The sequence below is a fragment of the Sinocyclocheilus rhinocerous genome, unplaced genomic scaffold (assembly GCF_001515625.1).
Source record: "Sinocyclocheilus rhinocerous isolate Xijiao unplaced genomic scaffold, SAMN03320098_v1.1 scaffold1683, whole genome shotgun sequence".
Taxonomy (NCBI): Eukaryota; Metazoa; Chordata; class Actinopteri; order Cypriniformes; family Cyprinidae; genus Sinocyclocheilus; species Sinocyclocheilus rhinocerous.
The window spans coordinates 71,290-85,126 of record NW_015656581.1 but is presented as its reverse complement, the minus strand read 5'-3'; the positions used below and the strand labels follow the sequence as shown (position 1 = coordinate 85,126).

Sequence of the window (13,837 nt, the reverse complement as noted above, 5' to 3'; positions counted from 1 at the left end):
GTCGGTGGGTGTGTGTGTGTGTGTGTGTGTGTGTGTGTGTGTGTGTGTGTGTGTGTGTGTGTGTGTGTGTTCTCTCACAAGTTGTGGTGTGTCCTGCAGCAGTGGTAGAAGTGTGGCCTCCAGGATGGCAGTCTGCTCTGAGCTGAGCCCCTGCCACAGAGACAACAGTAGGATGAGGAGGTGAGTGGCACTCCGCAAACGTGTAAAAGCTTGGATCAAACGCTCCCGGTTGTCTTCTGCTGCATCTGCTAATGCTATAACCTGACACAGAGACAGACAGAGAGAGAGAGTTTCAAGTTAAGGGTACAACTAAATGAATTGATGTCCTGACTTTACGGGCTTCATGATTAACGTCTTATATAAAAAAAATTTCTATGTAAAATAAACAAAAATTATTTTTAGCAAAAAAAATTAAGCTTATTTTTAGGACTTTTAAGATGCATTGCAATATTATTTTGATGACAATTAGAGTATGCACATTATGCTCCACCTCGTATCTTTAATAAAGAAGAGTTTGCAAGAGTTTCTTTGAAATCACCTTTATTCTCAGAGGTAATTCCCATGAGATTATCATTACTGTAGCAGTATTTAGCACTACTTAGAAGTCACGAAAATGATTTCCTAAAAAATAATGTCATAATGCAAAGACTTTATTGTCTTTTGGAGTTTGGAGATTTTGGAGTTAAATATGTCCTGGATATAGTCTGTAAAATTCACCCTAACACCCTAAGACGTCTCTTGTCATAAGCAAACTGAAAAATTAAGCGGGTCTTGGTGTGGGGTAGAGTGAACCATTAGTGTTTTGCGTAATGATTTTTTTCCTTTCTTTTTTTTAATACAGTTCAATGAAAAGTGGGATATGAGAGGCTGTTGAAAGAGAGAAATGAGTAAAGATAAACAGAACAAGGCAAAAGGGGAAAAACATAAGAAACAGTGCTCCACAACATCAAAAGACAGCAAAAAAAGTCCAAGCATAGTACTTACTGACTAACGTTTGCTAAAAATTAGCCCATCTTTCAGGCCTGATAAAGTTATGCTCTTGGAGAGCAGACCTCACCTGTACAGTCAATCATATTTTGCCTGAAACCACAAGGCACAGAGCACAAAAAACACACTGAAACAGTGTCTGAGAGAGACAACTGCTATTAAAGATCAGTGTGTATTGATAAAAAGGTCTGAACAGCCAATCTAAATAGACCTTCAGTGAAGGAGCTTTTGTGAGTGAGAGTACAAGAGTTGATTGATGCCAGCTGGGCAAAAACAAAATCACACAGGAGAGAGAAAGAACTACTACACGAAGAAGAGGAAGTCATAGGTAAACACCCTTGAGAAAAGATGGCAGTTCTTGAACTTTCTCAGTGAAGAACAGTATATTCAAATGCTGAATTTTAGCTCAAGAAGAGAATAATACAAACTTTTTTCTTTATCTATTTAAGTGCCTTATTCAAAGTAGAAAATAAAATAAAAAAATGGAGAAACAGGAAGTGAGTTTTCATTATGTACAATGTTGAGTATCACTTAAGATGAGTTAGATTAGAAACCACTATCTTGAAGAGCTAAAATTTGCTGTTGGTTAGAAAAGAACAGACATGAAACAGCTGGAAGACCGTTAGACCCATCAGTGTGGTCACCACTTACCCATGGGCACATTCTACAAAAATTATATACTCTAAAATTACCCCAAACCATTTTGAAATGTAACATTTTAAGCCCAAAACAAACCCCAGCCAATGCAAAAGACAGGCAAGAAAATGCTTTATTCCCTGAGGGATGTAGCCAAATACGGAGAGACAGAAATATGTGTGCAGTCAGGATAAACAGATTTTTTTTTATTTTTATAGTTCTTCGTGGGATGTCATTAGTCAGTGGTCTTGTGCCAAATACGGAGAGACAGAAAAATGTGTGCAGTCAGGATAAACAGATTTTTTTTTTTTTTTATAGTTCTTCGTGGGATGTCATTAGTCAGTGGTCTTGCTCATACCCTCAGGAGAAAGAGAACTGTCGAAATACAGCACTTCACTGCTGAAGCTCTCATCATCAGACTTGAGTACCAAAATAACATCAAACTCTTGAAAAAGCATCAGCAACATGGTCTGGAGCCATAGAGCCCATCTGCCTGATAGTGGTGAAGAGCAGGGGCATCATGCACATTTGAGGGGCCACAAGTGGAAGCCCCTTTGGTGTCCTGGGCACTCTTTTTAAAAACAACACAGTGACTTTTCAGTTGGGTGTAAATCAACTGAAGCTACCAAATTTAGATTTAAGATTACTGCCACTAAAATGAAAAACTACTATTATGCAAAATTAATTTTCAAAGAAAGTATTTTTTTTTTTTTTCCAAAATCTCAGAGGGCATGTGCCCCTCTGTTTGAACGGACGTGGCACTTTTGGTGAAGAGCATAAGTTTCCATGGGTGAATCTCACAAAATCTGAAGAACGTTACAGTCAAATTTTGCATGTGATCAATATTTACATTATTAATAAAACATAAATACTATTATGTTGATTTGACCCCAAAAATATCTTAAAAGAAAAGTCTGGCCACAATGAAATACTAGTGAAATATTATTGCAATTTTAAATAACTGTGTTTTCTAATTTGATATATTTTCAAATGTATTTTATTTCTGTGATGTAAAGCTGAATTTTCAGCAGCCATTACTCCAATCTTCAGTGTCACATGGTCCTTCAGAAATCATTCTAATATACTGATTTGCTTCTCAAGAAAATTTTTTCGTAATATCAGTGTTGAAAACAGTTGAACCATGAAGCAATTTTTTCACGATTCTTTGAAGAATAGAAAAAACTATTGGAAATAGAAATCTTTTATAACAATGCACTGTAAATGTCTTCACTATTATTTTAGATAAATTTTAAACATCCTTGCTGAATAAAACTATTAATTTCTTTAAAAAATAAACACACATCTTGAACAGTAGTGTACAGTATATGGAAGACAATTATGGAGACCCAATCTTAGTGCTTGAATAAAGGGTTTAAGAGTTTAACCTGCCATATCTACAATTTTCACTATGAAGACAATATGTATTAAAACACATTTATAGCAAAAATACAAACGTATTGTCCGCACACTGATGTAACTGCTCCATAAAAATAATTTATTGCGGCAACGTTTCGACCATCAGGTCTTCGTCAGGCACAAATTACGTGAACTGGTACAACTCTTTATAAGTAACAGGTGATCATTCTAATTAGACACATTCAATCACTGTGCAGGTACACTTCCACAAGAAAACACAGAGAGAGAGAGAGAGAGAGAGAGAGAGAGAAAACCCTGCAGTAAACTCGAATAAATACACAAATCAATACAGGTCAAATACAAATCTTAAACTCGAAAAAACTAACAAATCAATACAGATCAATAATCACTCAAAATATTCAAACAATACTGAATACACACAATCCTATAGAAAAGGCTTAATATCAAAATCTTCATTCAACCCAAAAGGTGACAACTTATTTAGAGTATAAATCCAAAAACATTCCCTTTTTGCAGGTTACTTTGACGTTTAAAAAACAAAAGGGGGCCATCCTTGAAAACATGAGACAATTTAGAATCACTAGAAATAATATGCCAATGCCTGTAAATAACCTTACGAAATTCTGCACCTAATGCTGAATACCTAACCGAACAAATAGGGCTATTGCCTAGTTGTGTTTTATTGCTCGTAGCACATGTGTTTGAGATATATCATCAAATTTACTCTTAGCTTCTTCTATCCATTCCCTACGATAACCACGATGTAGAAATCTTGAAGTCAAATCAGCAGACCATCGAGAGTAAGACTCTTCAGTGCTACACACTCTGCGCACACGCTTAAACTGGCTAATAGGCAGGCTTTTAATAAGAGGTTTTGGATGGAAACTATCACCTCTTAAAATCGTATTACGATCCGTTGGTTTACGATACAATTCAGTTTGAAGTTTACCCTCAGAAATGTGTACCTTTACATCAAGAAAACTGATATTCTCTGTATCACACTCCATAGTAAACTTCAAGTGTTCAGTTCTAGAGTTGAGATAATTCAAAAACAGCAACAATTCAGCGGGTGTAGAATTCGTTATAGTCCCCAGCTAGGTAACTTCCAATAAGCCTATTTTCAGGCGCTGCGTAATATCATAGCGCCTGCTGCACCCATGGTACGGCAGCAAAGTTCCTTGATTATTACGCCGGAATGAGAGTATAGTTCCTAGCCATATCGGCCTAGAAAATCGCAACTTTGCATTTTTCGTCGGTCTTAGTATACAATGTAACTACAGAAGAGTCAAGTTTTAAATAGGAAAAATATAGAAACTCTTTGGTCATTTTTGAGCGAGATGCTAACGGTCTAATCAGATTCAATGATCTATGCTAAGCTGCAGCTAAAATTGCTACCGCCAGACCCGGAGATCGGCTGAATGGATTCGAAAATGGTAAAACTCAACTGTTTAACTCTAGGGAAGTTGGAAAATGAGCCTATTTTCAAAAATAGTGGAGTGTTCCTTTAAGACATAACAGATTATGTTTGTGTGAATACTTAAATACTGTAATTAAATACTGTATATGTGTATATTTATCGGGATTGCTCGCAGTCGGAAGTGCCTTTATGCGGGTGCTTCGGATGACAGTCAGCCAAGAAGCGAGCAGAGAAAAGGTACTCCTCTCAGAAAATGTACAAATAAAGATCATTTTAGATGTTTAATTACTATTTGGAGCATTGGGACCGCTAGACGATGGCTTAATAAATAATTAAATAAATAATTTTTGAAAACCTCAAATTCGACTAAAATCTACATTTTTACTTTTATTGCGTGTGGCTCAAAAATAGCCTGTGCGTATTCTGACTCATTTTGCCAGCACGGGTCACAAATGCTATAGTTGGTTACTGAATGTGTGTAAGAATGGCTCCTGTGTGGAGGGAAAGCTGGGAGGTTGATGGCACAGAGATATGCATCTGTACCAGCAAGCGATCCTAGACAGTTACCATTGTTGTTTTTAGTCATGGCGCAGAAATTACATTGAGATGGATAAAGAAATGCTGGCAAAGACAATTCTTGTTTATAAACTCATCCACTGAAGAGAGTTGAGTAAGACCAAGGATATGATAGAATCTGGCAACCCATAGAGACAACTAAGATGCCTTATCAGCTGGCTCAGATCTGATAAATATGCCACTCCGTGTCTCTTTTGTTCTGTCTTCCTGGGAAAATTGTTCATTATCGAACTTTTCCTTCACTTCTCCATGGGTGAAACCATTACAGTGAGAGACTTCCTGTAGGATGCTGCACACTTCCATTCCACTCCAGAAAACTGAAGAAAGCTTCTGCCTGGCTGATGAGAACAGTTTTTTAATACATTTCTCATTGCAAAGCTGCAGAACTGCTATAACTTTCTGTCCACAAAAATGTTTGAAATGCTTAATAAGCAATTCAAACTCAGAGCACCTGGAAATTGTTTATTGTCAACCAAGCAGCTAAAAACCCTTTATGAGTTGTATATTCACTTTTAAACACAACAATGCATTTCAACGAATGAGCAACAGACAAACATTGCTTCTTGCACGTTTCGCAACACCTTCAAAGTGAAATGGTCAAGTGGTGCTAAAAACGTGTTCAGTTTTGTGTGAAACAGATAAATCTGGCAATGTTTTATTATTGTTGATGTACGTATCATGGCATTTTGGAAACTGAAAAAAATTGAAAAAAGGAAATAACGTACCACCTACACTGAACCCTACCCTAAACCTAACCAATAGTGTTAACAAAAGCAAATGTGAGATAAAAACACATTTTCCGCATTTTAGCCTGCTTCTACGAGTCTTTGAACTATTTTAGCTTGACTCGTGTTTCACAGGACTCAGGTGCTCAAGTGCAACGCTGTACCAGGTGAGCTGCCAAGCAAGTTTACCACATCAGCAAAGACATGCTTACATATGAAGCTGGTAACATGATGCAAATGTCAATATGTATGTTTACAAATTATGCACTATGACAAAACAGTTTTGAGGTTATAACACAGTATTGTGCAAGGAACCACAAAAAAATTAATATTTTTTTATTAATCAATAATTTTCCTCAGTAATTAGAATGTGTAAAAAAGAATAAAAGTTGCTTTACTGCCTCTATTGTTCAATTCAATAGCAAAGTGTAGGTAGAGGCAAATTTTTCCAATGAGCTTAGGTCGAGAAAAACAATACACTGCATTGTCAAACATTTGCTATGTGAGTGGAAAACCCCACAGTCACCTGGTTTGCATTAATGAGTTCTGGAGTACCCCAGGGATCTGTCCTGGGACCCTTCCCATTCCACCATAACACGACAGGCTTGCAGTGTGATATTTCACCCTATTTATACTAAAATTCAATGCCTTTTGTAGTTGTTTTATTCACTCATTTTAGACAGATAGTTTCATACACAAACAGCCATGCAACATCTGCAGCAGGGTCTTACTAGAGCTCGATGGCTATTGCTACTGAATTGTCACAGGATCTTGCAAAAGTTCATGATGTTTCTGCCCTGTTAGAGATAGCTGAAAGTATTGCTATTGTGGAGTTGAACTTCACCATAGAGCAACAGCAACTTCTCCAAAAAATCTCACAGTACATCTGTCCCCAGTATATTGCACTCTAACACGCAATACTAACTTCTTCTCTCTGAAAAGAATTTCAGCTCAAGAGATTTTTATTACTAGCTTCCTCAAAACCAAACATAACCATGTGTCAAACTGGACATCTGCTCAATGCCACTGGATTTTGGAGCTGTGAAAACACATTCTCTGTACAAAACTGCTCTTGGAGGACCAACATCCTACAGAGTTTAGCTCCAACTTGCCCCAATACAACTGCATGGAAGTTTCTAGTAAGCCTAAAGACTTTAATAAGTTGGTTTAGGTGTGTTTAATTGGGGTTAGAGCCCTCCAAGAACAGGATTGGACGCCACTGCTCGAACCGAATGAAGAATCACACTTCATAATATGTCTTACAAGTGTATCTCAGTTTGACAAACACAACTGCAACACTACCTGCTCTGTGGTTCTCATGTGTTCAGTCACAATTTAGTATAGGGAAACCATGGCTTTAAACCACACAATGACATTCTAGATGATTCTGAATGTTTTGGTGGCATTACTATGGATATGACCCTTTTCTCATTCACGCTTCATATCAAAACAAATAATAGAGATCTTAACTGGTCTCAATGCCATGAAAACCCTGCTGCCACATAATGGAGTATATATGTAAAGCAAGTGGCATGAAAGGCTTAATAAAATTTGGAATGAAGTACTTCAAATCATTCAACTTCTATCAAGCAATTGAAGAAAGAGGACCAACATTTGGGTAAGATTTCTGGAATAGATGGTACAGTTGTTTGTGTATTCATGGCTAGGTTACTCACGGTTCCATATATAGAAGCCATGAGTCTACAAACAGCCCTTTCATTACTGTGAGCTTTCTCTAGTCATTTCAGCAGACACAATCCAACAGTCTGTAATCAACAGTTAAACCTCACCTCCCAGGCAGAAACCAGCCCACCTCCATACACTGACCCCCCTGAAGTAACGACAACCTGTCATTTATACTCACGAAAATAAAACCAGGAGAAAGACAGGAACTATATGCAGGCTGTGGACAAAATAATAGAAACATGGGAGCTGAATCATGAAAGAGTTCATGAAAAAGTTACTGTTATTGGAATACTTAACAACTGCAAATGCAGCCGCAAAGATTAGTTGCATAAAATTTATTGTTAATTATCTGCTTTCATCAGCACTAAAATAATTATGACTGTTAAGACTGTTATGTTTGAGTTTTCAATGCAACTTAAGGCAATGAGTTCTCAAGTTATCAAATAGCTAGAGACTATAATGCTAGTACATCAGTCGCATAAACCTCAAGACTAGTTAATGTGTCTGGAATTACAGCCAGTCAATCCAGAAAAAGTAACAAGTCTCTACATTAGTTGCTGCATCTGCACAGGTTTACATTTGCCAGATAAAGGAATAATTTTTCTTAAAATATCATGATTTCTACATTCCCCAGAACAGGCGTCAATCACTCATCAAAAAAATTGGATGATAAAAAATTGGATGGATGAAAATAAAATGGAATGAGACCATTAGGTAAGGAAGCTGGGTTGATTTGACCTAACTTTAACCCAAAGGTAATGGGTTAGGATGCAGATACCACGTTGTCATGCATGTTTGCAGTGCTCTTGATGTAACTGAAGCAGAAGAGAAAGAGAACTTTGAAATTGCCTGTTGTGAGGAACATGTTCTTTGAAATCTGGATGGTTTTGTCTTAGTTTTTTTCTCTCATACCAAAATCACTTGAGCAATGACTGGTGAGCGGGACCTGAAAAAGCAGGAATGGCACTTGAAAATGGTAAAAATCCTGTTGATTTGCTATAATACATAGTTTATTCATGACTTTCAGTGATTATTAAAGGCTGTGGATTCCTCAAAGTCTGATGATTTGTCCATAGAGGGACTATTTTTGTTGGTGGAAGAAAAAAATACAAATAACTGTTCAAATTTGGTCTTAAAAGCAAGTTATTCAATATTTATTAAGCTGTACAACTGTTGATTTCCCATTCTTTTCTGCAGTTATCACTCACACATGAACACGTTGTTGCTTCAATTTTTGGATATTTATGTATCAACATTTATCAATGTTAGCTCCAACATTAAAACCAAGCTGGGTCAAAACAACCAAGCGTGTTTATTTTTTTCCCCTTCATTCCCATGACAAAAATTCCACTTTTCTGCCTCTTCCTTCCAACCACCTGTCACAGAGACCACTTTTCACCATCCAGTTGCCCATGGATAAAAGTGGCCACATTTTTATGTTTATGTAACACAATTTTATGTTGGCATTAACAAACATAAATTCATTACAAAACACAAAAAGTTACTGGAAAGTAGTTCTTTCTTATTCTATGTTTATTTCTCCAGTGCAATCATCGTAATTCACTTATACCCCAGTGCAGCTCATGTCCCTTGCAGACCACTGTTCCTGAGCAAGATATGCATGCATTGCATCTACAGAGACATTTAACCACAAGTATATTTTATTTAACCAGCACCACACCTTAAACCTACCCTCCTTCTCAATGTAAAATCAATTAATATACAGCCTAAAATAGGCAAAAAGAGAAGAAATGTTACCTACACACTCTACATACAAATGACATTTTATCCAGATTCAATGCAACAAAGAATACACAAAAATACTTCCTCTCTGTCTTAACCCTCTCTCACATACAAGCAGCAAATAGAAAGTGAAAGATAAATAAACTGTTCCCCTAAAGGTTTGGCATTATGCAGAGATGAAGATATATTGTTTGTTTGTGGAGTTGCATCCTCTGCTCAGTGTGTATTTACTTTTTTTTTTGGCTCACAGGAGTCAGACAACAGCCTGGAGGGGAGATAACACAAGCTTTTAAGTCAGAATCAACAGTAGACAATGGGGTCACGTACGGTGTAGAAACCTTTTGATTTTGGGTTTAGATTCAGCCTGAAGAATTCTGCTATCTTCTACTTTCAAGTTAAAGATCAAGAGCACATGAAATTAATATTTTTGGATTTTATGAAGGTAATTTGATGGTAATTTGCAGGGTGCGATTTGTGGGGGGGGATTTCCCCCCTCTGGTCTATGCATCCCTGCTTCTGCTGAATTATTTTTATCTCCGGTGGGGATATAAAAAAAAAAAAACCCCGGGTGATGCTGCTAAATCAACAGGCCATATAAAACAGCAAAAATAAAAGTATTTTTAAAACATTGCCAAGTAAAACGCTGCAACGACAATGAAAACAACAAAATCAGAAATTGACTTTTCCTGTCAGCGCTCCCGCTTTGTGTAAAGGCACCTTTAATCCAAGAGGGCTTTTTACAATAACAGCAGCATGACGGTATGAGATTAATACTATGTTTCTCCTCAAAACTCTCTGTCTCTCTCTGTCAAAATCATCTGTCTACGAGTCATCAATTCCGTAAAAAGGCGAGGCAGACAGTGGTTGAACTTTTTTCTCATCAGATTGCACAATTAATGGAAATTAATAGAAATTATGTTTCTATCAAAATAACATAAATAAACGTGTGAATAGCAATAAAGCCATTCAATAAAGGATGTTGAGTAGCGGAGCCCTTTGTTAAAAAATAAATGGGAGCAAACGTGACTGAATATGTACAGTTATATGTCTCGTTAATTTATTCAAATATAAGTAACTACCGATTGAGAATTAAGATATCTAATCTATTTATTCAAAGTTTCTCAAGATCAAATAATAATTCATAATTATTCTATAATTCTGACTGTAACAGCTGGAGCGTATGTAAGGCTGGATGAGCCTTTGTGTTCCTCTGGCCACAGATTGGAAATTAATGGGGACTTGGGGCAAAAATGCTATCAAATTGGACAAAAATGCCCCTGCACAATTAAACTAAATCTATTACGGCTGTCGCGAATAAAGTGAAAATGAAATTAAAAGTATCGATTGCAGCATTAAATTTAGACGTTGCATCACATTTCTTTGTAAGTGTTTTTACAGTGTTGCGCATTTTAACCAATCACACACGATTCCGTAGACTTTATGAATGCAATGACCAATCAGAAGCGTTCAGATGAGTCATCGCTGAAACACCGGAGTTTATTTCAGGGCGCGTGCTCGCTGACTGACTGAATTCTGCACTCTAGCGAATTTTCTCATCATAAACAACAAAGTGCAGATGTGCATACGATGTAAGTAAGAACAAATGCTGCTGTACAGTTAAACTAAATCTATTACGGCTGTCGCGAATAAAGTGAAAATGAAATTAAAAGTATCGATTGCAGCATTAAATTTAGACGTTGCATCACATTTCTTTGTAAGTGTTTTTACAGTGTTGCGCATTTTAACCAATCACACACGATTCCGTAGACTTTATGAATGCAATGACCAATCAGAAGCGTTCAGATGAGTCATCGCTGAAACACCGGAGTTTATTTCAGGGCGCGTGCTCGCTGACTGACTGAATTCTGCACTCTAGCGAATTTTCTCATCATAAACAACAAAGTGCAGATGTGCATACGATGTAAGTAAGAGATTCATCCTCATACAGTGTATATACAGCTTCAGTGTTTAACGCGGGAGTTTTTGAGAATTCTTAAACTCGCGCTAGAATGAAGTCAGTGATAATATTCGGCTGTCGCGAATAAAGTGAAAATGAAATTAAAAGTATCGATTGCAGCATTAAATTTAGACGTTGCATCACATTTCTTTGTAAGTGTTTTTACAGTGTTGCGCATTTTAACCAATCACACACGATTCCGTAGACTTTATGAATGCAATGACCAATCAGAAGCGTTCAGATGAGTCATCGCTGAAACACCGGAGTTTATTTCAGGGCGCGTGCTCGCTGACTGACTGAATTCTGCACTCTAGCGAATTTTCTCATCATAAACAACAAAGTGCAGATGTGCATACGATGTAAGTAAGAGATTCATCCTCATACAGTGTATATACAGCTTCAGTGTTTAACGCGGGAGTTTTTGAGAATTCTTAAACTCGCGCTAGAATGAAGTCAGTGAGAATATTCTTTGATAATGTAGCCTAAATGTTCTTTGCTCGCTTTCGCTATAATTTATTCATTGTAACAAATTCGGTCATATTAAAAAATATATTTTATGACATGACACACATTATCTGGTACTTGCGTAAAAAGAAGGGTTTATGATGTGCAGTGTTAACAGATTAGGCTACACTAACATTATACTTAGGCTACAGCCATATTAGCTACCTGGAGTTGGGTCACCCTCCGCCTATGGAGAAAAAAAAGTTTTTTAAAAGCATCCCCCCCTCTGTTTTCTTCACAAATTTCACGCTGGTAATTTGTATCGACTAGTAGACTCCATGCATTAGATCTGTAGCCACTATTGGTATCCAGTAGAAATGTCATAATACAACACAAAATAGTGATCTTTAAAAAAGCATCATATGACCCCTTTAACATACTGTACAATTTGAAAATCCACCCTAATTTAAATATATATTATATGAGAAAATTATTGTGAGCGTTTCATCTGTGCTTTTTTAATTTATTATTTTTTTTTTTAACATTGTTATAAATGGATCTTCCAGTGAAAACGACAGACTTCTCTAGAGTCATGTGAGCAGGAATTCTCCAATTATTTTGTCTGGTTAATCCCCACCCCTACAAGTCCCGTCCTACATTTTTTTCTTTTTTGATAAACCTATAGACTTGGATGTATGTCACCACAGGAAGAAAAAAACCTGTTGCTACATCTATTTAATTGCAAGTTTAATTACAGTAAAATTACAGCCCCACAGTATCAAAGGTCCACCACTACACTTCACAATGGGCATGTCGTATGTTACACAATGGGTGTGTTACACAATGGGCATGTTGCATAGCTTTTTTTTTTTTTGCCTACGCAAAACCTACCTCTGGTGTTTTCTTTTCCAAAAAGCTAATGTGAGCATAGAACCCATTCCCATTTAAAGCTCCAGTATTATTTGGCAAACCTATTGTGCACGAGCTTGTTCTTTAAAATACAACAAAGGTTTCTTAGTGCCAAACCTCCCAAACAAGTTGTGGTTATGTCAGTGACATCTGATCATATGTTTTGGAAGCTTTCTGACCCCAACACCCAATTAATTTCACAACTGTGATACTTGGAGATTGTTTGACCACTTGAATGTCCTCTTCACTGTTTTTTGGGCCAGAATAACACACACATCCTCTTCCAGGCTGATAACTGGACATTAAAGGGTTAGTTCACCCAAAAATGAAAATTAGGCTGTGTTTTACTCACCCCCGAGGCATCCTAGGTGTATATGACTTTCTTCTTTCAGACGAATCCAGTCGGAGTTATATTAAAAATTGTCTTTGATCTTTCAAGCTGTTCAATGCCACTCAGCGGGTGTTGCATTGCTTCAGTCCAAAACTTAAATAAAAATCGCCCATCCTTAAAAAAAAGTGTCTCACATTACAGCGCAGACACCACTAAGAAAAGGAAGGCTTTCACTGAGGTGCGGAAGAAGATGGATACATTCGGAATTCAGTCGTTTCTTCTCTTCCCGGCTACACTCAAGGTAATTCATGCAGGGAGACAAAACCTCTTCCGTTCGCCGCTGGAGGCCGAGCAGTATCTTCGGTCTTCACGGCCTGGGAACGACATCGCTATAGCATCCGTGGGACTGCCTCCTCAACTGCACTGCTGTGCTGACATGGATACGGAGCAATCCGCCACTCAGTAGAGATAAAGCTACACAGCGAGTGTACTGTATATGCTGTTGTAAGCCATGTAAATTTCCTACCGTAAATATATCAAAACTTCATTTTTGATAAATAATATGCATTGCTAAGAACTTCATTTGGACAAATTTAAAGGCAATTTTCTCAATATTTTGATTTTTTTTGCACCCTCAGATTCCAGATTTTCAAATAGTTGTATCTCGGTCAAATATTGTCCTATCCTAACAAACCATACATCAATAGAAAGCTTATTTATTCAACTTTCAGATGCTATGTTATATGTATAAGAAACAAAAATAGAAAATTTAAAGGGGTCATATGATGCTTTTTTAAAGATCATTATTTTGTGTATTTGGTGTAACAGAATATGTTGACATGCTTTAATGTTCAAAAAACACATTATTTTTCAAATACTGTACATTATTGTAGGTCCTCTATGCCCCGCCTCTCTCAAACGCTTCGTTTTCTACAAAGCCCCCTCCTTTGACAAGCGCAGTCCGCTCTGATTGGCCAGCTGACCCAGTGCACTGTGATTGGCCGAACACCACAAGCACACGTCGGAAATGAAACGCCCCTTACCATAAT

The 13,837-nt window shown here is 37.1% G+C and overlaps 1 protein-coding gene across 1 annotated transcript in view; it reads right to left on the bottom strand.

The window, feature by feature from the left end:
* LOC107720170 (protein PTHB1-like) overlaps positions 1 to 13,837 on the bottom strand; it is a 90,060-nt gene that overhangs the window by 11,022 nt on the left and 65,201 nt on the right. The window contains exon 18 of the mRNA XM_016527803.1: positions 79 to 261. Within this exon, the coding sequence (XP_016383289.1) occupies positions 79 to 261 (183 nt within the window). The remainder of the gene's footprint in view (positions 1 to 78; positions 262 to 13,837) is intronic.